Genomic DNA, 25,601 nt, shown 5'->3' with positions numbered 1-25,601 from the left:
ATTAATTACACTTTATGCTTGTTTCAGAAGCGCTATCCGTCATTAATACAGAGACATGTACAAGGTCCCAGTTTCAGGGTGGTATCCTGTGCCCTCATTCGGGGATTAGATGGATTATCATTGAATCGTATTGGTATTTTAAATATGTATGCTTTACCCTTTGTATCATGTTGCATTTTAAATAAGTAAATGTTTTAATTATCATGTAGTCCCAAACATCTGAAGGGAGCCAGGTTGACAAAGGCTGCTTTCATAAGTGTTCTGGTACAACGGCGAGATTCTAGGCCCGAGCCCTGCCCCCGAATGAACGTTCCAGCTCCTCTCGTCTCTCCCTTACCTTTTCCTTGGCACGCAGCTCATCAAACATGTCCTGGATCTCGACTTTCCAATCATCTTGCATGGAGTGGAAGGACTCCTGGGGCATATCATGGAGGACTTGGGTCTCCAGCACCGTCAGTTGGGACAGGATGGATGCAAAAGTGGGGCGCCGGTGGGGGTCCTGCTCCCAGCACTCTGGCGAGACCAACAGGGATGCGGGAGGGAGGGAGACAGAATGCACACAGAGCTCAAACCGGTGCCAGAAATGGGTACAACCCTTTCCCACCTTTTTTGCAGGGCATCCCATCTTGTGATGGAACCCCTAAGTCCCGCCTCCTTTACTGCTTCCTGCTTACCTGCCATGAGACGTGCAAAGGGTTCCGGGCAAGTGGATGGGATAGGAAGTGTCAGCTTGTTCACAGCGACCCCATAGGCCACGGCAAGGCCATCGATGCCCCGATACGGAACTTCGCCAGTGAGAAGCTCCCAAAGGAGTACCCCATAGCTGGAGGGAAAAGGACAAGGGAGATAGGGCTAAATTCTAGGGTGCTGTTGAGCCACCCGGGATCCCCGCTTGCAGGGTGATATTCTGTTGCCCTCTCAAAACAGGCCAAACGGTGGAGCTCTGGGCCTCCCTCCTCTCCTGATCTTTGCAGGGGTGGGGGTGGGAATTATAAAGTCCCTCCTCATGAATCTTATCCAGACATTTTGAAACTGCTTCCATAGAGGGTTCCACTCTGTCCCCTTCCAGTTGATCTCCTATTCCAGCTAGTCCTTACTAGAACTCAAAGAACTAGTGCCAAATGTCTTTTTCCTCCTTCTTCCCAATCTGTTTTCCTTTTGTGCAGTGTCTCTTAGGGGAGTTTTTAATGTGTGATGTTTTATTGTGCTTTTATATTTGTTGGAAGCTGCCCAGAGTAGCTGGGGCAACCCAGTCAGATGGGTGGGATACAAATAATAAAATAACAACAACAATTTAGCTTATAAGCCTGAGGAAAGAGACTTTTTTATTATTGATATTTGTAAGTCACCGGGGTGTCTTTCCCCTCAGTTAATAAGCAAGGCTAAAACGGCAAGCAAGCATCTACCTGGAAAGTGAAGCCCATCTCTTTACGCTTACTTGAGACTGATGCTTGCGATCAAGACGTTGCGCTGCAAGCTCACAAGGGGTTTTTTGTTACATAAGCATGACAGGCGATGAAAAATGGTTTCAGTCACTTGTTACCCAATGCCCTGTCCTGTGTATGCCCACTGTGGTCACATTCACAACATACATTTAAAGCACTGGGATACCAATTTAAATAGTCATGGCTTTTCTCAAAGAATCCTGGGAGCTGAGAGTTGTTAGGTAAAGGGTAAAGGGACCCCTGACCATTAGGTCCAGTTGTGACCGACTCTGAGATTGCAGCGCTCATCTCACTTTACTGGCCGAGGGAGCGGGCCTACAGCTTCTGGGTCATGTGGCCAGCATGACTAAGCCACTTCTGGCGAACCAGAGCAGTGAACGGAAACGCTGTTTACCTTCCCACCAAAGCAGTACCTATTTATCTACTTGCACTTCGTGCTTTCAAACTGCTAGGTTGGCAGGAGCAGGGACCGAGCAACGGGAGCTCACCCCGTCGCAGGGATTCGAACTGCCGACCTTCTGATCAGCAAGTCCTAGGCTCTGTGGTTTAACCCACAGTGCCACCCACGTCCCTTGAGAGTTGTTAGGAGGCCCCTATTCCCTTCCTTGAGCCACAGTTTCCCAGAGTTCCCCAAGAAGAGGAATTGATTGGGGAAAGCGCTATGAGAAGTGTAGCTCTGGAACAGAGTTCTCCTAAACACGCCCGTCACCCTTCCCACTTTTTCAGGATTCTTTGGGGGAAAACAAAACAATTTAAAAGTGGCACCAGAGCGCTTTAAATGTATGGTGTGAATGAGGCCTGTTTCTGTCTGCCTCTTTCTTACACACATGTAGACTGCTTGGGTTCAGCGTTGCCCAGACCTGGACCTGGAGTGTCCTTGGTGGAGGAACAAGGGGAGCAGATCCGGCCCCATAGCAGATATCCACACTACCAATGATCGTGAGGACGTGTTAGCGATCCCCGTACCAACTGGCTGGCTCTCAAACTCTCCAGTCTCCCTCAGGGCCACAGGAGATGGCAAGGCAGTCAAGAGCTTCAGAGTTGCTGTCAGTGCCTGGCTAGCTGCATGTGAGGAGGGGGAAGTGCAAGTCAGCACCTGCCTGGATCAGGGCCTGGCTGAGAGCCAGAAAGGGCTGGAACTTCCAGCTCCCAGACAAACCCTCAGTCTGAGCTGCTTCCCTGTCAAAGCTCCAAACCCAGCCTGAAAGGTGTGTGTGTAAGAGGGGAGACTCTTTTCTTACACACATACAGAATTTGGCTTCCTTTACCTGCTGTGGACTTCCACAGATCCTTGGAGCAAGAACGTGAAGAGCATGTTAGTTAACTGGGACTCTGACACGGTTTTCAAAACAGGGTGTTCTGCTTTGGCAAGGAAGGTGTCCCAGGGCAAGAGGGTCCTTGCTTTTTCCTGCACATCTGGGCTCCAAACCCAAAACCCAACCTTAGACGTGACCCACCCCACCCTCTCACCTCCAGACATCGCTGCCCCGGGAGAAGGTGGAGCTTTTGATGACCTCTGGTGCCATCCAGGCGTAGGTGCCCGCCGCGCTCATTTTGGTCGTCTTGTGCCACTCGCGGGCCAGCCCAAAATCGGTGATCTTCAGCGTCTTCCCACTCACATCTCCATCGTCCACGTATTCCGCCAGCAGGACTGAAGGGAGAGAAGAAGCAGACATGGGATTCTGAGGGAAGCCAGTGAAGGAGGCTTGGAGGCCTCCATCCAGGAAAACGCATCAGAGAGGCCTTAACGGGCCAAAGCTTCCCTGGCCCTCATTCCCCATAACCTGGAAGCCTTTCCTTAAAATTCCCCATGTACATCTGAGGGGCTAATCAGGAGTGAGTATAAGACACCCTTCATATGTTCAGAGTCCTTTGGTTACAAATATTAACAAAATACTTTTTCTCCCGTTAACACAGACATCTACCATTGCCCCATCCTGATTATAATTTTGTATGGCGCCACCTTTGTTTCTCCAGAGAGCTCAAGGTGGCATACGGATTTCTTCCCCTCTCAATCTTATACTCTCACAACAACCCTGTGAGGTCGGTCAGGACGAGCGATAGCGACTGGCACTAAGTCTCCCGCTGAGCTTCATGGCTGTGTTGTTGACTTAAACCCTGGTCTCCCATGTCCTAGTCCATAGGAAATTGTTCTAATGTGGAGTTAGGACATGGACCCAGTATTGGTGGGATGGAAAGTTAAGGGTACACTTTTATTTTTCAAGGCTTTTTGGGTTTTAGCACATTATCTTAATAAATATTGGGAGAGGGGGAAATAGCATGTTAAAGGTGGTTAATGGACTTCAGCATAGTGGATCATGCAACCTTTATAGGAAGGTTTTTAATGTTTAATGTTTTATTGTGTTTTTGTATATACTGGAAGCAGCCCAGAGTGGCTGGGACAACCCAGTCAGATGGGTGGGGTACAAACAAACAAACAAACAAATAAAAAAATAGGTAAAGGGATTCTGGGGTTGCGGCACTCATCTCGCTTTACTGGCAGAGGGAGCCGGCATTTGTCTGAGGACAGCTTCTGGGTCATGTGGCCAGCATGACTAAGCTGCTTCTGGGGAAACAGAGCAGCGCATGGAAACACCGTTTACCTTCCCACCAGAGTGATACCTATTTATCTACTTGCATTTGACGTGCTTTTGAACTGCTAGGTTGGCAGGAGCAGGGACTGAGCAACGGGAGCTCACCCCGTCACGGGGATTCAAACACGCCAACCTTCTGATCGGCAAGACCTAGGCTCTGTGGTTTAACCCACAGCGCCACCCGCGTCCCAAATGTAACAATAGCAACAGCTTAAAGGGAGCTTAAATTACAAAGGCTGACAGCCTTTTGTGACAGCCCTCTGGAGTACTTCCATTTTGTTTTATTTACTTGTGTGTGTGTATAATTTTTATTAAATTTTCTGTTTTACAATTTTAAACACTCATTTAAACATCCTTAAAATATTAATGACTTCCATTCTTCTCTTTCCATGGTTCATTTTGCACATCATAAATCCCTGCATATTTTACAAAAACTAAACCATTCAGTATTTCATTATTGCGTCCATCAAAACTTATTTACACTGTTGAATTTATCTTAATGCTTCCAGTGCTTTCAGCTGTACACAGTTTTCCCCCATATATTCAATAAACATTTTCCAATCTTCTTTAAACGTATGTTCTTCTCGTTCTCTTGTTCTATATGTTAAGTCTGCAAAGCTGCACATATTCTGTCAGCTTAAGTTGTCATTCTGGAGTACTGCCTTTTGGGTGGCTAAGGGGTTATGATTTGGCTACTAGCTACAATGGCAATATTTTACAGATGCTATTGGGGGCACTATGCCTCCAAACACTGGTTGCTGGGGATCACGGCTGCTGCACTCAGGTCCTGCTTGTGAACTTCCCACAGACAGCTGGTTGGCAGCAGTGAGAACTGGGCTAGATGGGCCTGATCCAGCAGAGCTCTCCTGACATTCTTATTGCTGCACTATGTGGCAATCAGTCCCTGGGAAGGCACCCTCGTCAGCACCTCCCTGGCACAAAAGGAGCTTCCTGTGCTGGCAGCTTTTGCCCACGCTGCCAAGCTTCCTCCGTGCACTTGGCACACACACAGCATGGAAACTGCGCCAGGGCGAGGCAGAAGCAGTCACGCTCCTCTGCTCTAACCTACTAAACCCAACTCAGAACTTCACAGGCAAAGGAACCCATGAGTCCTGGCTCCGTGCCCTGATGGTCAAATCAAATCAAAACTTTATTAGCAAAGCCAACAGGCCACAGCTGTACAAAAGTTAAAAATGAGAATAGGGATAAAAGGAAGAAAAGAACAGACAAAAGGAGGTCCGTCGGGTGAACAGGTCTGTCACTCAGATGGTGGCCCTCAATTTCACAGCTCTCTCGATGTACCTCGCGACCTTCTCTGTTATCTGACTGTTCGTATCAGATAATAGAAAATGCAGTGTAATGTCTGTTGAACGGCCGGGGTTGGAGAGAATGAGTGGAGTAATAATCTCATTCCTTAGGTCTTTGTAAAGAGGGCAAGAAAAAAGGACGTGGGACACTGTTTCCGTGTTACCATCTCCACATGGGCAGAGTCGTTTTTCAAATGGGGTCTTTTGGTAACGACCTTCGAGTACAGCAGAGGGAAGAACATCCCATCTAGCCAATGTAAAGGCACGTCTGTATTTTGGGATGGTTAGTTTAGACAAATATGAGGCTGGAGAGTCAAAATGAGAAGGGGGAAAGTAGGTATACCATGGGCACAGTTTCTTTAAGATAGTCAGGTTGTTTTGTCGTTCGATGTCTTTCAGGCGCTGGCCTATTAGACTCTTTGCTTTGATGAGGCCCATTGATAGTAGGGACTGTGAGTGCAGACCGCATGTAAGGAGTTTTTTATGCACAGTTTTAAACCACTTGCTTTCGTGAGGATCTTGCATTACTAACGGCAGTAGACCAGGAGAATTCAGATTAAGACGAAGCCAATAATTAAATGTTCTCTGCCAGGTCCGAGTTTCCACAGATGGAAGGCAGGCCTCGGCCCTGATGGTCCAAAAAGCTGAAACCCACCCCCAATCACTACTCTTCAAAGTGGGGAGATGAAAGAACTTTGCTCAGCACAGTGGTGAATTTTCCAGATTGAACTCATGCTTCTCTCCTGCTGCTGCAAGTGTGTTTTCAATTTCCTGCTGGATTCCAATGGCTTTGGGCCTTATTTTCAAGTTGCTAGTCCTCATATTTAAGGCTCTCTATCTTACCTGTTTGATGCTCCAAGGTCAACGCTAGAGCCCTGAGACCAGTCACCAGAAACTAATGCCTGACTATCAGGAATGCAACATGCCAGAGCTGGAAAAAGCACATGTAATCCCTGGTCCGTTTTTTTAAACCTCTTTTGAAATGTTAGTGATTCCCCCTAAAGACCTATACAACTTGAGATCCAGGAGCCAGCAGGAGCATCTAGATGTTTGTAGTCATCAATCTAAGTTATCCCAACATATGAGGGGCAGCAGAATCCTAGAGCTGGAAGGGATCCTAGCTGTCATCTAGCCCAACCCCTTGCCCAGGGCAAGAATCTTCCCGTGACAGCATCCCTGACAGTCTCTTGTTAAGCACCTTCAGTGAAGGAGAGCCCACCACTTCCCGAGGCTGCCTGTTCTGCCTCCAGACAGCTCTTGCTTATCAGGATGTTTCCCCAGAACAGTTTGGGGGCAATGTTAAATATATAATGGGGCACACACGAAATAGGAGACAACAAATCTTAGGAACCAATAATCACATTGAGTGTGCAGAGGTTTGTTTCATTTTATTAAGAGCAGGCATTTTGGGGGACGACGAGGGAGGGGGAGCAGGCCGATGTTGGTCAGGGATCTAGACAGGGGCATGTGGTAGGGAGAGGGTTGTTGAACCTTTTCCTTCTTCTGTGCCTGGACTCTGATAAATATCACCGCACTGAACGCTGCTCTTTGCCCAGGAGGGAAACGTCTGCAGCAACTTCCATGTGTATGTGTTCACCATGGCAAGAGAGGAGGGTTAACCCCGTTCCCTTTGTGATGTAGTCCCGATTTGGCTTCCTTACCCCCACCTTTTTAAAGCAGGTACATTAAATGTGATCGTGCACTTAACAATGTGCAGCTTGCCTGTTAAAAAGCTGTTGCCTGTTCTGAGTGGCTGCCAGACAGAGATAAAGAAAATGTCCAGCTCTCAAAAAGGATGCTCTCAGAAACCCTAGCTGGAGATGCCAGGGATTTAAATGGCAACTTTCTGTATGCCAAGTAGATGTCTTCCCACTGAGCCAGGGGTGCCAACTTGAGTAAAATATTTGGGGGAGGGCAGGTAAGCCCAGCCCCCCCATAATCAATCACATGTTGGGGCTCACCCACACCATTTGAATGGCAATGCCCATCAACTTTGGGGGGCTTGGCCCCCTCAAATGCTTTATTGGGGGAGGGCGAAGGGACTTTGGCCCCTAGGGGTTGGCTCCTATCCCTGAGCTGTCACACTCTTCCTTCCCTCCTCCTGGCAGATACATACAGTGGTGCCCCACAAGACAAATGCCTCGCAAGACGGAAAACTCGCTAGACGAAAGAGTTTTCCGTTTTGGAGGTGCTTCGCAAAACGAATTTCCTATGGGCTTGCTTCGCAAGACGACAATGTCTTGCGAGTTCCTGCTGGTTTCTTTTCCTTTCCCCCCTTTTTCTAAGCCGCTAAGCCGCTTATCAGCTGATCTGATCAGCAGATAAGCCGCTAAAAGCCGCTAATAGCGCTAATCCGCTAATCCGTCAATGGGCTTGCTTCGCAAGACGAAAAAACCGCTATACGAAGAGAATCACAGAACGGATTATTTTCGTCTTGCGAGGCACCACTGTACAGGCAAAAGCCCTTTGTACATGTCCACCTAGACTTAGGTCCATTTCAACTTCCAAAACATTGGGGAACCAAGGTGCAGCTTCTGATTGGCTGGAGGAAGCTCCTGCAGCCAATCGGAAGCCGCAACGGACATTTGGCTTCAGAAGAACGTTTGCAAACCAGAAGAATCACTTACGGGTTTGCGGAGTTCGGGAGCCCAAACGTTCGCCTTGCAAGGCATTCGACTTCCAAGGTACGACTGTATTTTGGTTACGAATAAACCAAATAATCCCTAATGCTACCTGAAACAGAGCTGCCTTGCCATACCTTTCTGATCTGACATATTTGGAATTGCAATCTATCTGCCTTACCTAACGCATAAGCGGCTTAGTGTCTCATGTCTGACAGATGCTGCAGAGCATTATAAATACAAACACCACCACCCAATAAACAGAAGAAAGCAAGCCTGTCTCCTTAATCCAGCTGTACGAGCACAGGATACGGTGACCCAAGGCTGCACTCTGCACGTCATCAGAGGCACTGCTGTTACCGTTTTGTACCTCCCAGATCCTGGGAAATGGTTATGGGTGTCTCCCTCTGAGACACCCAAAAGGACTCCCTGCCCCCCACGTTCCTTTAGTACCAGCTGGGAGCATGGCTCCTTCTCAGCCCTGGCCCTCAACTACGGCCCACAAGCCCTTTCTGCAGCCCTGGCTGCGAGGCAATCCCAGCCCTGCCGTTCTGGCTGGGCTTTGGCCCCATGACCCGTAGGCGACTCAAGCATTTCCCTGGGACGCTGCGTCACTGAGCGCCCCATTGTGTGTGGCGCTGGCAGGAGAATCGGTCCATTGTTCCGTTGGGCTGTAGGGAAGGGGCTCCCCCGACAGAAGTACCCCAAGAAGGCACCCTCCCCGCCCCCAACAGCTGCTGCTGCTGCTCTGAGGCCTAGACGTTTTTCCCTTCCCCGATCAACCGGGACAGAGAGGAAGCCTGAGCGAGAGCGAGCAGGAAGCCACTGGGGAGGAAGTGAAGGGACCAGATCTCTGCCACAACCACTGGGCCATTGTTTAAGAGAGGCTGGCGAACAACTCTCTCTCTCTCCCTCCCTCCTCTGCCTTGAAAGAACACCCTACGCAAGGAAAGCCCTCTTTAAAACAACGCCACACCCTCCACCGACATCCACAGCCTTCCTAGAGATCCCGGAGGGAGGTCTGCTTACCAGCACCGTCACACAAACACACACAACTTATTAAGTCAAATCACTTTGGTCTGTGGAACTGGCACCGATTCAGGTACCATGCTAACACTGATTCCACATTTGTAAGCCATCCATCTTTTAGCGTGGCAGCACCCACACTTCAGACCTCCCAAGTGCCCCTGTTTTCCAGGGACAGTCCCAGATTTACAGAAGCTGTCCCGGTTTCTGATTTGACCACAGGATGTCCCGCTTTTCCTTAGGATGTCCCTATTTTCATCGGAGAAATGTTGGAGGGTATGGAGTTATGCAAAAACAAAACAAAACCCAAGCCAAGGAGATAATTAACTATACAACCTTTCGAAGACTTCTGAAGGGAGCCCTGTGTAGGGAAGTTTTTAAATATTTTATTATGTTTTTATATAAGTTGGAAGCTGCCCGGAGCATACTCTAGTGCTTTAAATGTATGGTGTGAATATTGTTCGGGAGGCCACTAGGTTAATTCTACCTACGAATTAACCAGCACACTACTTTGTGTTCATGGGCGGCCCACTGAGTTTTTACTTGGCAGCATAAAGGACTAGAAATTTGTCTCTTCTCCCCTCAAAAAGGCAAGGTTCTCAAGGAACTGCAATATCAGTTTTAACTTATTTTAATACTCTGGAACATCATGGTGAAGGGCAGGTAATAAATATATCTAGGTTTGTGGACAACAACTATGTTTTCATTAGGGTAGACCCATGGGAAGAAATCGTCCTAAGCTAGTTATAGCTATGGGTTTCATTGGAACATAGAATCATGGAATCATAGAATTGCAGCGTGGAAGGAATCCCAAGGGTCATCTAGTCCAACCCCCTGCAAGGCAGGAATCTCAGCTATAACATCCATGAGAGATGGCCATGCAAACTCTGCTTAAAAACCTCCAAGGAAGCAGAGTCCACAACCTCCCGATAGGTCTACTCAGAATAAGACTCAGATGGAAAACAACCTTGAACAATATTATTAGTAATATTATTAGTAAGTAATATTATTAGCAAGTATAATACAAGGGGAGTTCTTGGGGCAGCTACAGAGTGAATTGCCCTTCCCTCCTCAACTAGTACACACACAGAGAAACACTTATGCCTTAGCTGGATGGTCTGCAACAGCAGAGCAAAACCTTGGAACATAAGGAGGATATATATGTTACACAGAAATCATCTTGCCTCTCACACGGACGTTCAATCACATGCACATAAACCACCTCAGGGTCCCTACTTGTGATTCTACTGCCAAGGACTGCTGCTTTACATACGAGAGAGTTCCCATGGTGATTATTGCACAATTGGCGTGCGGGGGTTTTCTGCTAGTGATTTCACAACTCCCAGGCCTCCCCAACTGTCTGGGAGTTCTGGCTCACAATTCCAGGACAGGAGAGAGAACAGGCAGAACTGAGATCCTCACCTTGGTGCGGGGGTGGGGTGAGTGGGAGTGCAGAACAACCGTGCAAGCACCACAAGAGGAGTGGTAAGATCTTTAAAGGCACACCAGTGACAGCAGCTGCCGCCACCAATTCAAAAGTCAAGAATCCCCACACAGACTCCTCACTGGAGTGCGCAGGCAAGTACAATGTTGTGGTTAGTGTGTCAGACTAGGAACTGGGAGACCAGGGTTCCATCCCCACTCGGCTGCGGAGATCCCAGGGTGACATTGGGTGACACTGGACCCACCTCATAGGGTTGTTAAGGTTACCTTGAGCTCCTGAGAGAGAAAGGTGGGATGGAAATTAAAAAATGTCAGATCTCAGGTCTCACGCAGCCATGGTGGAGATGGTGGGGTCCACCTCTCGCAGGCTGTGTCAGGCTGCTACCAGTCCCAGCACATATTTTCATTTCTTATTTGGAATATTTGCATCCCACTTTTCCTGCAAAGGGCCCTGGCAGTCGATTGGTTCACATGTTGCTTTCAACAATGGCTAAACTTAGCTATGGTTTGAAGATGAAAACACAGTGCGCCTATGTGTGTGGTTGAAATGAGCACTTTCCTCGTCCCCTGCTTCTGCCGCCCTGCCAAGACTCGCCGTGTTAGAAACTCAAGTATATAAGCCAAATGACTCCTTAAACCAAGGCTGCACTCACCAAAAGAGAATGTCTAGTTGCCATTTTAGGGCAAGACGGCTCTAAAGTCTTCTTTTTCATGGACTCACTGTGAATGATTCTCAGTTAAACATCCGGCTACTTCAGCTGACAACCTTGAGCTAACTTTTGAGAACTATAAGAAGAAAAGTCACTTGATCCAGGGACAGTCCGCATATTAGGTTGGCCTCAACTAGAGCCTGGGCTTTCTCGGCCGCGGCTCCAATCTGGTGGAACGCTCTGTCACAAGAGACTAGGGCCCTGCAGGACCTGACATCCTTCCGCAGGGCCTGCAAGACAGAGCTGTTCCACCAGGCCTTTTGTCAGGGCGCAGCCTGACCCCCTCCTCTGGCAATCTGCACAAAATTTTGCTTGATGGTTGCCATTAATTTGATTTTAATTTGATTTAATTAATTTTATAATGAATGTTTTAGAATGTTGGACTATTTTGATTGTTGTTAGCCACCCTGAGCCCGGCTTTGGCTGGGGAGGGCGGGATATAAATAAAATTTATTATTATTATTATTATTATTATTATTATTATTATTATTATTATTATTATTATTATCTATCGGCCTATTCCCACCTCTTTTTCTTAATGCTGACTGCTCCTGCTCAGGCTGACAGAAAAAGCAATTTGGTTCCCGAAATTCATTCCAATTGTGAAGATAAAATGTAACTGATAAGAATTCTACAGGATGGGAAAACAGTCCGGATCCAATGATTCCCAGATGGTAGAGATGTCAGGCACCATCGCGCCCAGGCACCTTCACTTGGTTGTGAGTGGTCAAAACCCAGGTGCAAAATGCGCCTGGCCCCTGGCTAATTTCGAACACTGTCAGCAACTACTCCCTACCTTAATGGGAAGTAGTAACACTCAGGATTGGAAGGGTAAGCTCCCCTTTCCACCTTCCCACTGCCAGCTCTCTCTATCTGTCTCTCTCTTTCTACAATCCCCACCTTTCTTTGCCTGGCAGGTTGCCAGGGAATGGGCAGGTTTCTCTTGCCAGAGGTCTGGACTGCTTTCTTGCATAGAGCTTTCCTTCTCCCCTTCCATCATTGCTTCTGCTTCAGCTGTTCCTGCCTCCCACTCCTCACTTTTTCTCCTCCTCTCCACACCCCCAGCTACTGCCACCTGCATGACATTAGACTGAGGGCCACATGAAGCCAGGCCGAGGGCCACAAGCTCCGCATCCCTGCTTTTAGGTCTCGTTGGCGGCTGTCCTCTGCCATCAGAAGCGCAGTGGGTGGTGACCGGGGAAAGGGCCTTCTCTGTGGTGGCAGCCTGGTTGTGAAATGCTCTCCTTAAGGAAGCGTGGGTGGGGCTTGCTCTGATTTGGCTTCTGCATGGGGCGAAGATGTGCTTTTAAAAACTACAACAACAGCTTTTAAGAATAATTTTATCTCCTGGCCTTGCTTTTCAGCTGCTGCGTTAAATGGTGGTACTTCTCTAACTCTTTTAATTGCATTTACGGTAAGACACCCTAGGAATTCACTGAAGGGGGTTGGAATTCCTGTAAAGAGAATAAAGAATGGTGTTTGAAGCACTGCCATCCAGCCCCTATAATAGTGTGGTGTAAAGCTGCAAATGCCACTTTGCCTGGGTATAAAGAAACTCTCCTCTCTGTTAGCATTTTGTATGTTTGACGGCAAAATGGAGCACTGAAAACAGGGATGAGGGCCAAGCCTTGGCTCAAACTGTGTTTATTATTATTATTTATTAAAATGGTACACTGCCCCACACCCGTAGATCACAACATACCGTAGCAACTGTCCTCTCCCCAGTCAGCTCCTCAGGGCTTGCCATTAAGCCAAACCAACACAGTTTTCATGTATTGATGAAGTCATCAGTACATGAAAACTCTGTGTTGGTTTGGCTTAATGGCAAGCCCTGAGATCTACTGAAGATCCTTTGTGGAGCAAGGGTTTGCATGAGATGACCTCCACGAAGGATCTTTCGTGCAGCATGTTACAGTGACACAGCCCTGACCGACAGCCACTCAGCCTCTGGGATTTAACAGCCCCTGCAAAGGAGATCCCACCTGTGACTCTCAAGGCAGCCTGGCTCTCTGTCAGACAGCTTATGCCACTAGGACCTTTCTTTTAATCTTTAGCCAAAACCTTCTTCCCTGCTGTTCCCAGACCTAGGGCTCTACACCCAGACTTCCAGAACAACAGTTAGCAAGGCCACATTCATACATTTAAAGCACTATGATACCACTTCAAACCATGGGTAGGCAAACTAAGGCCCGGGGGACGGATCCGGCCCAATCACCACCTAAATCCGGCCCACGGACGGTCCGGGAATCAGTGTGTTTTTACATTAGAATGTGTCCTTTTATTTAAAATGCATCTCTGGGTTATTTGTGAGGCAATGGAATTCATTCATCCCCCCCCCAAAAAAAATATAGTCGGCTCCCCCCACAAGGTCTAAGGGGCAGTGGACTGGCACCCTGCTGAAAAAGTTTGCTGACCTCTGCTTTAAACAGTCATGGCTTCTCCCAAAGAATTCTGGGAGCTGAAGCTTGTTAAGGGTACTGAGAGTTGTTAAGAAACCCCTTTCTCCTTCCCAAAGCTACCATTTCTAGTGCTACCTGGGAAAAGAGATTGACTGTTAAACCACTCAGAAAACTGAAGCCCTGGGAGGGAAATAGAGGAATAAAAGCTCTCAGCACCCTCAACAAATGCGACTTCCCAGGATTTTTTGGCACAGAAGTCATGACTATAAAGTAGTATTATAGTATGGTGTGAAGGTGGCCTGAGTCTGCTCTGTTTTCTGCATGACTGACAGCCTTTCAGATATTTGAAGATGACTCTCATGCTGCTTTCAGATATTGCCAGATGGTCGAATACTGAGATGAGCGACAAATTTACACACACACACACACACACACACACACGCATAAGACCTGGAATAAAGAAGGGAGAACCTATAGACAAGCAACGGTTGTCCTTTGAGAGGAGTCGAAAGGAATTTGAAAGAGGGATCACTGTTTGCGGGGTGTACCTACTCCTTCCATGTTCACCTGTGTTAAACAGGTTTGGCAAGTTTTTCGTATCCCCCCACCCACCCACCCCCGCTAAACTTGCTTGATCAGAAGTGACAGTAGGAAGAAAGAAGTTTGCATGTGTGTGTACATCACAGGAAGCGAAATCTCTCTCCCAAGCCACCTCCAACTGACTTAAAAACGACTGTCTACGTCAGAGCTTTCCAAACTCTGTGTCGCGACATGTTATAGTGTCGGCTGCAGTGTGGGCTGGAATGAGAACTTGCTAGTAAAGCTGAATTACTGGTTTGCTAGTAGAACTGAATTACTGTGTCGCGAAATGATGCGTGTCTAAAAAGTGCGTCACCACCATGACAAGTTTGGAAAGCTCTGGTCTACGTTCTGTTACGGTAGCTTATATTTCTATAGAGAGGCGGATGGCAAGGTTTTTGAGCCTGTTAGGAGAGGCTATACCATAGCTGGCAACCTTCCCTTTTTTTGTGGGAAATTCCCTTATTCCAGCGCAATTTCCCACTGCTTCCCACTGCTATCTCGGATTGTTAGATATTCTGTAGACTATCCCTGGAACAGGTGAGGCTGCTGATCCCTTATTTTCGAGGCTGCTGATCCCTTATTTTCAAATCTGAAAGTTGACAGCTATGGGCTATACTGTATGCTCTGAACATACAGTATCTGTCAAATTCCAGATGCTCCACATCCTCCTTTGGGTGTTTTTGCCAGGCTGGAATGTGTCATTGAACTCTGATCATGCTTCTTGATGGAGGATACGCTGCAATGTGTTGCGTGTGTGTAGAAACTAGCTGATTATACAATGGTAAAATTAACATTATTTTTGCTCCGCCCACTTTTGCTGCTAGCCCTGCCTACAAGGGGTATGACTCCAGAAGGGAACATGGCTCATAGGCTGAAAAGATTCCCAATCTTGTGCCCTAATGGGATAGCTCAGCTGGTTACAGCATGGTGCAGATAAAGCCAAGGTTGCAGGTTTGATCCCCATATGGGACAGCTGCATATTCCTAGGGTTGGACTAGACCAAGGGACAGCAAACTTTTTCAGCACGGGGGCGGTCCATTGTCCCTCAGACCTTGTGGGGGGCCGGAATATATATATTTTGGGGGGGAAATGAACGAATTCCTATGCCTCACAAATAACCCAGAGATGCATTTTAAATAAAAGCACATTCTACTCATATAAAAACACGCTGATTCCTGGATTGTCCGCGGGCCGGATTTAGAAGGCGATTGGGCTGGATCCGGCCTCCGGGCCTTAGTTTGCCTACCCTTGGACTAGACCAGGCACGCCCAACAGGTAGATAGTGATCTACCAGTAAATAAGTGGACATTCTGTGGTAGATCACTGGTAGATCAGTGGCTCCTCCCAAAGAAGCTCAACAATTTTGACCTGACCCCCCCAAAATGGGGTAGATCACTGCCAGTTTTTAACTCTGTGAGTAGATCGCAGCCTCTTGGGAGTTGGCCACCCCTGGACTAGACAATCTTCAGAGTCCCTTCTGACTCTACAATTCGATGACAGCAGCATTTGTCCTTGTTTTGAGGGAAGTAATCATTCTTAGGATAGGTGAGGTCCCTGAGCCAGGAAGATCCGTGGGCCTAAAATATATGTATATATCCCAGTTTGCAGCATTCTGTCACACTCAGGGTGACCAAGAAACAAGGAGGACAGTGCTCTGCACACAGGTGCAGGATGGGTGCTTAACATCTACTCCCTTCCCAACTTTGCATCCAAAGGCAGCTCCCATTTAGTCCTATATTTGGAGGAATCCTGTTGCAGTGAACATTCCCTGCCATATACGGGCTTGTCCTCCTCTCACACCGTGCCTGACATAATGGTGGGCATTTTGCAAACAGTAATAACTACAATTTAGGGAACAAATTGCTAGGTACTGTTCCCGCAGCGTAAGAAGCAGAGCTGCCGGATTAAGAGCAAAGGCCCACCTCTTCCAGCGTCTCGTTCCCCATGGTAGCCAAACAGATGCTCCCCATTTAACCCAGAATTAAATTCTTTAATACAGAATTAAATTCATTAACCCAGAGTTAAATTCATTAATCCAGAATTAAAACAACCCTGCAAGGCGTGATTCTCATTATGACCGACGGAGGCGGGCAGTTGGGATGGGACTAAGAAAACAGCCATCATCCGATCAGCTTTGAAACAGGAACCCTTCAACCAGTGCTCTGCCTGAAAGACGTGACATCTAGAGGACAATATGCCTCTGAACATGTGCAGAGTGTCTTGCAACCGGCACAAGGGAGATGACTCTGGCCATCTGCCTATCTGCGATGGGGAGGTGCGGGCATCTGCTGCAGGAAGATTTGCTTTCAAACAGATCAAAGCAAGAGTTGCTTAGGGCGAGGGCTGCAATGGTATGGTACAAAGTTCCCCCTCTTGGTCATTTGAAGGTCCTGTTTATCCATTGTTGTTGTTTTTTAATTGTATATATTGCTTGTTTTATGTCTGTTGGCTAATGCAAATAAAGTTTATCTATCTATCTATCTATCTATCTATCTATCTATCTATCTATCTATCTAAAAGTTCCCCCTCCTTGTCCCTGGTTTCCCCTCCCCAAATCTACAGCTGGAGGAAGCCCAGCGCCTGGAGAGAGAGAGGAAAAGGCTTCAAATCATCAGGCTCTTGTTTGCATGGAAAGAAAAACATTTATCTCGCCCTCACAAGAGGAAACGACAGTGTAGAGTTAGTTTCTGGGAGAGGGAGGGGAAGAGAGAGATAGAGAGAGAGAGTGCATTGCTGTCACTTCCTTCTAGCTTTGGGTCACTGAGGTCACACTCGCTGGCTGTCTGGTGGCAAAACTCCGGGAGGAGAACAGTGAGAGGGTGGCAGATAGAACTTCATTTCCCAAACTGGACTTGCTAGTTCTCATGCCTGCCTCCACCTTAAGTTCACCTCTTGAACTATGGCACGTGGGAGGGGAAAAATGTGTTTGATTGGCGGGGGAGGGAGGGGGAAAGTACTCTGGATGTGCTCAGAGGCACCCTTGCTTCCCAGAACTGAAGGAAGGTTCCAGGCCTGATTCTGGCTTAAAGGAAGGCTCCTTTCCTGTGCCTTCCAAAACCTTCCTGTCCACTGGGCAGCTTGCCCCTTCAGGGAGGGATGTGGCTCTGTGGTCAAGTGCCCGCTTTACACACAGATGGTCCCAAGTTTAAACCCTCAACATCTCCTGTTAGGCTGGGAGAGTCCCCTGGCTGAAATCTTGGGAGAGCAGCTGCCAGCTAGTGCAGATTCCTACGCTTCACGGGGTTGGACTAGATGACCCCTGGGGTGCCTTCAACGTCTACAATTCTATGTTTCTATACTATACTGAGCTAGATAGATCAATGGTCTGGCTTGCTATACAGCAGCTTCCTATGTTCCTATTGCTGCACATACACCATAACTTAAAAGCAAATAAAATCCCGGGAACTGTAGTTTACTCCTCAAAGAGCAACAATTCTCAGCACCCTTAAATTACAATACCCAGGATTTTCTATGGGGAACAGGTGCTTTAAATTTACGGTGCATATTCCTTATCAATGGCTTCTTTTGAGAGTGCTGCTTGCTCCCAGTACACCTGTTCCAGAAGTCACCTTTTCTTGCCTTCATTCCCCCCCCCCCCATTTTTCTTTTACACTTGAAACACTAACAACATTTCAAATTTCAGCGCCACTGCTGAAAGGAAGGCTTTCTGTGGTTCCCGCCCCCTGTGGGGCACAATCCCCAGCGGGAAGTTATATTTCTACACAATGGCACAAACCGCCTGCTAGATTGTGTACCCCAAAGCTAAAATAAATAAGGAAGGACATAGCTTAGGCCATAAAATTGATGCAACTTGGAATTGCAGTTTTGACATTTATTATCAAGGCTTAAGGAAGGAATGGGGAAGTTCTTCCCCGCATTAAAGTCGCATTCCTGCGTGGCCAGTGCTCTAGGTGCTGCGTGCCAGGAGTGGGAGGGGCCAGATGCAAAAGTAGGCAGAGCAATGCATGTGACGCTCAGCTTTGTGCAGGAGGTTGCATTCTGGGCACATGAAAGCCAAAGGCAATTGCATGGCTCCCACTTCCCCCACATATTCCCATCCTGCAAGCAAGATACCTTCTCACAATCCGAAGACAGGCAAACCAGGCAAAACAACTCAACTATGGCACAGAGCAGGGCTGGTGAGGGCTATGGCCTTGGGTGAGGTTCAAGGGCCAGACCGAGAGGTCCTGGGGGCCGTATTTGGCCCCCAGGCCTGATGCTTCCTGTTCCTGGCTTACAGTGTCCTCGTTTTCTTAAGTACAGTGGTACCTCAGGTTACGGACACTTCAGGTTACAGACTCCGCTAACCCAGAAATAGTACCTCGGGTTAAGAACTTTGCTTCAGGATGAGAAAAGAAATCGCGCAGCTGCAACGTGGCGGCAGCGGGAGGGCCCCATTAGCTAAAGTGGTGCTTCAGGCTAAGAACAGTTTCAGGTTAAGAACGGACCTCCAGAATGATTTAAGTTCTTAACCCGAGGTACCACTGTATTGCACTCAAATCTGCAAGCAGGGTGGTGTCTTGGGAATTGCCTTTCACCTCTGTCAAGCTGCTGAGGCTTTCCTTGTTTCTGCACAACAGCAAACGTTTGATTAAGGGGGAAAGAGACAGAGCCTTTTCCAACGTGGCACCCAGAAGATGACATTCTCTCCCAGAAACGTCTGCCCGGCCTCCTTCCTGTTCATCTTTAAACCGGCATTTAAAAATGAGATTATTTCAACAGAGATGTTCCGAGTTAATTTTCCGTGTTTCGTTTTTATTTTCCCTTCTCGGTTGTTCTTCTTTTCATTATTGTCAGTTTATGGCTCGGTTACATTTTCTCGGGTTTCGTTCCACTGTTCGATCTTAAGATATCGTTACGTGAGCAATTTCAAGCGGAAAGGCGGAGATGCACATTTTTGACACAAACTAACCAACAAGCTAGATTTCTTTAGGCAAAATATATGCAAATAAATGCAAATCCCTCACCACCACCACCAACCCCAACCCTCCTACTCACTGTTGTTGGATTTCAGGTCGCGATGGATGACGGGCACGATGGCTTCACAGTGCAGGTACTGCATCCCGTGAGCGATTTGCACGGCCCAGTTGATGAGGATGTGGGGTGGGATCCTGCGGCCAGCAAGCATGCGGCTGAGGGGACCCCCGGCCGCATATTCCATCACCAGGCACAAGTTGGGCTCACGGAGGCAGACGGCTTTGAGGGCGATGATGTTGGGGTGCTGCAGCATGGCAAAGAGCCGGGCCTCTTGCCGCACTCTCTCCGACGTGGTGCTGATGTCCTCGTCCGGATCTTGGCGGGCGGCCTTGACCGCCACCAACTCCCCCTTCCAGCTGCCACGGTACACCTTCCCGAAGCCACCGACTCCAATCACTTCCTCCAGCCTCAGGTCCCGGAAGTCGGCCTCAGGGGGGCTTCCGGGGCCTGCGTAGCCCCCCGTCTTGGGCGACACGTAATTGGAAGGGAAGATGCCCACTTGGTTGTTCACCTTGCCGGCCCACCAGCCTTCGTCCCCAGAGATGGCGGCATCCCACGAGAGCACCTCCACCAAGTCGCCTTTCCGCAGGGTCAACTCGTCGCTGCTGGCAGCCTCGTAGTCAAATAACGCCGTCCAGACGGGGTTGGCGTAGGCCGTGGTGCCCCCGCTCCGCGAACCTGGCCCCCAGGCCACTAGTGGGGCCTTCCGGAACATGCTTCCCAGGGGCTCCTTGGGGTCCTCTGGGCCTCATTGGTCCACGGCCCCCCACATCTAGGTCACTAACATTGCCTTCCTCGCCACTTCCCACGGGATCGAGACCATCCAGGGGGCCACAGGGGCGTTCAGCAGGGAAGTGGGGTGAACACTCCTGCCTGCCAAAACCCCCTCCCGTCGAGGAAGCAGGATCCAGCCCTTTGAGTTTATAGACTCCTCTCAGCGAATCCGGAGTCAGAGGCTCTCCATAGCCCTCCCGCAGAGAACAGGGGGCCGCTCCCTACGGCCGGTTTCCTCCCAAGCGGGCGGGGAACTCGCTAGGGGGGCCCCCGTCGAACCCGCCAACGCGATCCGATGTAGGCAATGGCGGTCGTCCCCTCGTCGTCCCCCACCCTGGCGTCTTGCCTGCTCTTCTCCCAAGGCACCCTCCGTCCGAGGCTCTCCAAGCGGATCTGCGCCGCGATCAGCTTCCTTATCCAGTCCCGTCCGGTCCCTCCCCTCGAAGCTTCCAGGCGAAGCGGCGCCCGGCTCCGCGGAAAGTACTCGCTCGCTAACCCCGTTTCAAAGCCGGCGCTGGGACGGGTGGAGGGCAGGCAGGACCCCCGGCACACAAGGAACCCGTCCCGTCGAGGAGGAAGCCCCGATGGCGCGCCTGCCTGGGCTTTGTACCTTCGCTTCGCTCGGTCCTGGGCAGAAGTGCCGGACGGAGCGAGGCGGGGAAGGCAGGGCAGGGGAGGGGTTTGAATTCCTCGGCCTGCCCCGGGGGAGGCGGGTCTCTCTCTCTCTCTCTCTCTCTCTCTCTCTCTCTCTCTCTCTCTCTCTCCTGGGTGGAACAAAAGGCAAGGGTGCAAGGGTGCACCTCTCTCTCTCTCTCTCTCTCTGGGTGGAACAAAAGGCAAGGGTGCAAGGGTGCAAGGGTGCACCTCTCTCTCTCTCTCTCTCCTGGGTGGAACAAAAGGCAAGGGTGCTTTCCAGCTAAGGGTCAGCTCCGGCCTCCAGAACGCGGGGGCTCTTGCTTTCCAGATCCGTGGGAGGAGATACATAAAATCATTGTCTCCCTTCCCAGGGGAGCAGCTTCGTTTGGTGTAAAAAGGGGCGCGGGCAAGCTTTGGAGTCCAACAGCACTCTTGGGCTTTTTCTCTCTCCCGGCGCAGCGTTCTGTGAAAATCGAAACTCTGCGCTCTCCTGCAGCTCACGCCAATCAAAGGGAGATTTCTAAAACCTCTGAACCTCCTCTGAGAGACCAGGTCCATAACTGACTCCTGAAGAAAATATATACAAGAAGGGACATCAGGGGAGCATGGGGCACACTTACTACAGTGGGATGGATTAGGGCAGGGATGGCCAACCTGTGCCCCTTGGGGTATTATTGGGTGTTACTGCTCTGCAGCGCCAATCATTGGTGATCATTGATACAATACGATAATCTTTATTGTCATTGTCCCATACAGAACAACGAAATTGAAAAATCTACACAAGACATTCAAAAACTAACAAGCCAGCTATCCCAACCTGGTTAGCCCCCTAAAAACTCTGGCTAGTTGGGGCTGATGGGAGTTATGAGTCCTTCAGCATCTGGAGATCGCAGGTTAACCACTCCTGGTTTGGTTCTCAACAGCCTTGAAATTAATAAATATGCATTATTTCTAAATAATTGGATCCTTCGCTGAGAAGTGGACTGTATCAGAAACTGCAAGAAACCACGAGCATTATTTGACTCCCTAAGCCTAAGAGAACTGGGAATAAGTCTTAAAGCCTGAAACTGACTATAAAGTTGACTATAAATTGTAATTGTTTCACTGGTGATTTCTTAATTATTTTATACGATTTATGTTGTATTTGTGATGCTCTATTACATGTTTTGTTATTGTTTGTACGCCACTTTGGGATTCATTTGAATGGAAAGCGGTGTAGAGATATAATAAATTGAATAAACTAAACCAAATCTGGAGCATGATACCATTCCAGTCCATTTCATCCCAAATGAGAGAAAATTCACCCAGATTAATTCATCGATGGTACCTGGCTCCACAGAGTCTTAGCAGAATATCAAGTACCGATAGCCTACTACGCTGGAGAGGCTGCTGAGTCAATTTCTAATTTCCCTATGTTGTGGTCCTGTGAGAAGATACAGAAATTACAGAAAAATATATTTTATGAAATGGGACTTAACCATGGGTCAGAAACTAGACCTAAATCCCAGGATAGCATTGCTACCCATATTTGATGAGGGAAGTCAAAATGTAAAACATTATGATTGGGGTATTTCAATACCATTTGATATATGATTGGTATTGTTTGCTGTTGTTATTTCATTCTGTTACACAGTACAGTGGTGCCTCGCAAGACGAAATTAATTCGTTCCGCGAGTTTTTTCGTCTAGCGAATTTTTCGTCTTGCGAAGCACGGTGTCGGAAAAGTTTTGGAAAAGCTTCAAAAATCACCAAAAACCTCAAAAAGGCTACCACACCGCGTTCTATGAGTTGCTCCTCGAAGTCAAGTCGCAACTGTATTAACGGTGTTAAGAAAAAGAAAACAAACTTGCAAAAAACGCAATACGTTTTCGTCTTGCAAAGGAAGCCCATACGGAAATTCGTCTTGCGAAGCAGCTCAAAAACCGCAAAACCCTTTTGTCTAGCGAGTTTTTCGTCTTGCGAGGCATTCGTCTTGCGGGGCACCACTGTATATTACACACCCTGCCCCCTTTGTTACTTGCCTTTTTTCCCAGTGCCTATCTACTTTTGTATGTTACAAAAATTTGATAAAAAGTTGGGGGGGTGATTAAAAAATAAGGATATTAAAAATTTTACTATCTGGAGTATTTCAGCTTGAAGCTGAAAAGATATAGCTAGAAGGTAGAAAGATTTGAGCATGGGTGGGCAAACTGAGCTCTGGGGGCTGGATCTGGCCCAATCGCCTTCTCAATCCGGCCTGCAGACGGTCCGGGAATCAGCGTGTTTTTACATGAGTAGAATGTGTGCTTTTATTTAAAATGCATCTCTGGGTTATTTGTGGGGCATAGGAATTCGTTCATTCCCCCCCCCCCGAAATATAGTCCGGCCCCCCACAAGGTCTGAGTGACAGTGGACTGGACCGCTGCTGAAAAAGTTTGCTGACCCCTGGATTTGAGAGACAACTTGCTATTTGAATGCTTCCAGCATTGTATTGATGGGGAAATAACACAAAAGGTGAAAAACGAACAAATTTAAAAAGACAGAAGAAAAATTACAAGCAAAATGGCATCCTTTTATTAAAAACGTAGCACAAAAGGAACATCAATGGCAACCACTAGCCATGCGTGACCTTCTGCGGAATCACATAAAGTGATACCACAGACCCCCCAAAAGAGGATTCCAGTCATAAGAAGAACAGAGATAGTTGTAGGTATATGTAACTTTTATGTTTATGTTATATTTAGGTAGGCTTGCCATACGTCAAGTAAATTCCTGACATGTCCTGTTTTTTGGGGTGTAAAAATAGCATGGGGGATTTGCTGAATCAGCAAAATGTCAGGGAAAACCCAGATGTATGGCAAAGCGATCAAAAAAGCAGCAGAAACTTAAAATCACTATTTTAACTTTGTGGGTGTCAGGAAGTTTACTTTTTAAAATATGGCAACCCTATGTTCTGTTCTGTATTGTTCTGATTTTGTCAGAATTTCTTTTTTTTAAAAGACGCCTGCAGGCTTACAATCAAATACTGAAAGGAATAGGGAAAATTTGAGCATGAACCCAGACCTAGAACATTTTAAAAATAACAATTGGTGATTACAAGGGGTGGGGAAAATAGTTTATGGGAACCTCTAGTGCTTCTGAGCATAGTGAAGATGTGTCAAGAAAGATCACACATCTAGGATTTGACATTTCTCATTCTCTGAAACTGATCAAGCAGTAACTCCCTGTCTCCTCCTCTGCTTGCCAGGTTCCCAAGCATTTGGGGGCAGAATTTCTGGGTAGATGTTTCCAGCAAGATTGTGCTTCATTGACTCAAGCTTTTCTGATTGCTTTTTGGAAAATAGCACAGAGCTCACAGCAGACCTTGAACCTGTGGCCTTGGGGCATTGATGGGGCAATCATCAAGGAGGGAATTGTGGGAAAACGAGCTATTATCCCTGCTCTTCCGGTTTCATTCAAACACAGGAAAGGCTGAAGCAGATCATGTGAGTGATTTCCTGTATACAAATGCCTGGGCTGGGCTGCGCTGTTTTGGTTTGAGCAAGTTCAGGGTTAAGCTTTGTCCCTTTCCTTTTATTGCTGCAGTCCTCAGGCCAAATCAAGACTGTGTGGAGTCAGTCCTATTCCAGTGTGAGACATTCCCTCAGCTCATCTTCTTTGTTTGAGAATCACCTCTCTCCAATTCTCCTTTCTAGAAAGAAGGGAAGTTATTAGCACTCACTTCAGTTGGTTAGAGCATGGTGCTGTTTACACCAAAGTTGCAGGCTCAGTCCCTATATGGGACAGCTGTATATTCCTGCATTGCAGGGGGTTGGACTAGTCAGGAGTCAGCAAACTTTTTCAGCAGGGGCCCCTGTCCACTTTTTCAGCAGGTCCACTGTCCCTCAGGCCTTGTGGGGGGCTAGACTATATTTTGAAAAGAAAAAAAAAAGAATAAATTCCTATGCCCCACAATTAACCCAGAGATACATTTTAAATAAAAGGACACATTCTACTCATGTAAAAACACACTGATTCCCCGACCGTCCGCGGGCCGGATTTAGAAGGCGATTGGGCCAGATCTGGCCCCCAGGCCTTAGTTTGCCTACCTGTGGACTAGAACTAGATGATCTTCAATCTCCCTTCCAACTCTATGATTCTATTATTTATTTACAGTTGTGCTGGTCAATCCTCAATATATCCAAGCGGGGCTGGACATCACAAAACCCAGCACAATTTGGGGTTTCTACCAGCCTGAGACTTGGGGAGGACAGATGATGGCATTCTAAGGCACTTAATATGCAGGCATCTCCATAGAGCAAAAAGGGAAGGTACACTTTCAGTTGTGGGAATCCTTTTCAGACCAGTAAGGCTTGTAGTCATACAGCCAGCTGCAGCAAAAACGTACATTGGGCTTCTGTTAAAATCCCTGTTGAAGGGATAATCTTTGGCAGAGTAAACTGGAACTACGAATACAGTGCCACTTTTCTGACCTCATATCTCATAACTTACGGCACACAGACAAGCGACTATGGTGTCACAACCCATGTTTTCAATGTCACAGAACCCCTCTGACATGTTACTGTGATTTATTACTGTCTGATTTGGAATCGGCAGGCAGGCATGGCTTTTCATCCTTTATTTCCACATCTCAGACTTGACGGTAGAATACAAATCATAAAAAAGACTGAAGTGTAGATAGCATTCACTATTAGGAATCAGTTATTCTAGGAACGTTGAAACCATATGTTTAAGTGAAGAGTTACGGCATATATTTATGCATGCAACGAAAAGCATGGGAATTGTAAAAGTTCAGGGGCCTGGCTTAAATTTTACAATGTGTAAGCAGAAAACATGTTCTACCGTCTCATACTGTATTGTGCTGCTTTACAACTTTTATGTCAGATCCACACCATATATTTAAAACAAAAAGTGCATTTAAAGCACATTACTTCCCCCAAAGGATCCTAAGAACTGAAGTTTCCCCCTCACAGAGCTACAATTCCAAGCGTCCTTGTTGTTTGGTCATTTAGTTGTGTCCGACTCTTCATGACCCCATGGACCAGAGCACGCCAGGCACTCCTGTCTTCTACTGCCTCCTGCAGCTTGGTCAAACTCATGTTTGTAGC

General features: G+C 47.7%; 1 protein-coding gene across 1 annotated transcript in view; it reads right to left on the bottom strand.

Annotated features, from left to right (window-relative positions):
• MAP3K11 (mitogen-activated protein kinase kinase kinase 11) overlaps window positions 1–20,069 on the bottom strand; it is a 31,173-nt gene extending 11,104 nt beyond the window's left edge. Inside the window, exons 1-4 of the mRNA XM_082203643.1 lie at window positions 19,126–20,069; window positions 2,916–3,096; window positions 675–823; window positions 338–513 (exon numbers count right to left, since the gene is read on the bottom strand). Coding sequence (XP_082059769.1) covers window positions 338–513; window positions 675–823; window positions 2,916–3,096; window positions 19,126–19,819 — 1,200 coding nt within the window. The 5' untranslated portion in view covers window positions 19,820–20,069. The remainder of the gene's footprint in view (window positions 1–337; window positions 514–674; window positions 824–2,915; window positions 3,097–19,125) is intronic.
• Between the last annotated feature and the right edge of the window lie 5,532 nt (window positions 20,070–25,601).

Source organism: Podarcis vaucheri (genome assembly GCF_965113315.1).
Source record: "Podarcis vaucheri genome assembly, chromosome: 16".
NCBI classification, from domain to species: domain Eukaryota; kingdom Metazoa; phylum Chordata; class Lepidosauria; order Squamata; family Lacertidae; genus Podarcis; species Podarcis vaucheri.
This window is presented reverse-complemented; position numbering and strand designations above follow the sequence as displayed.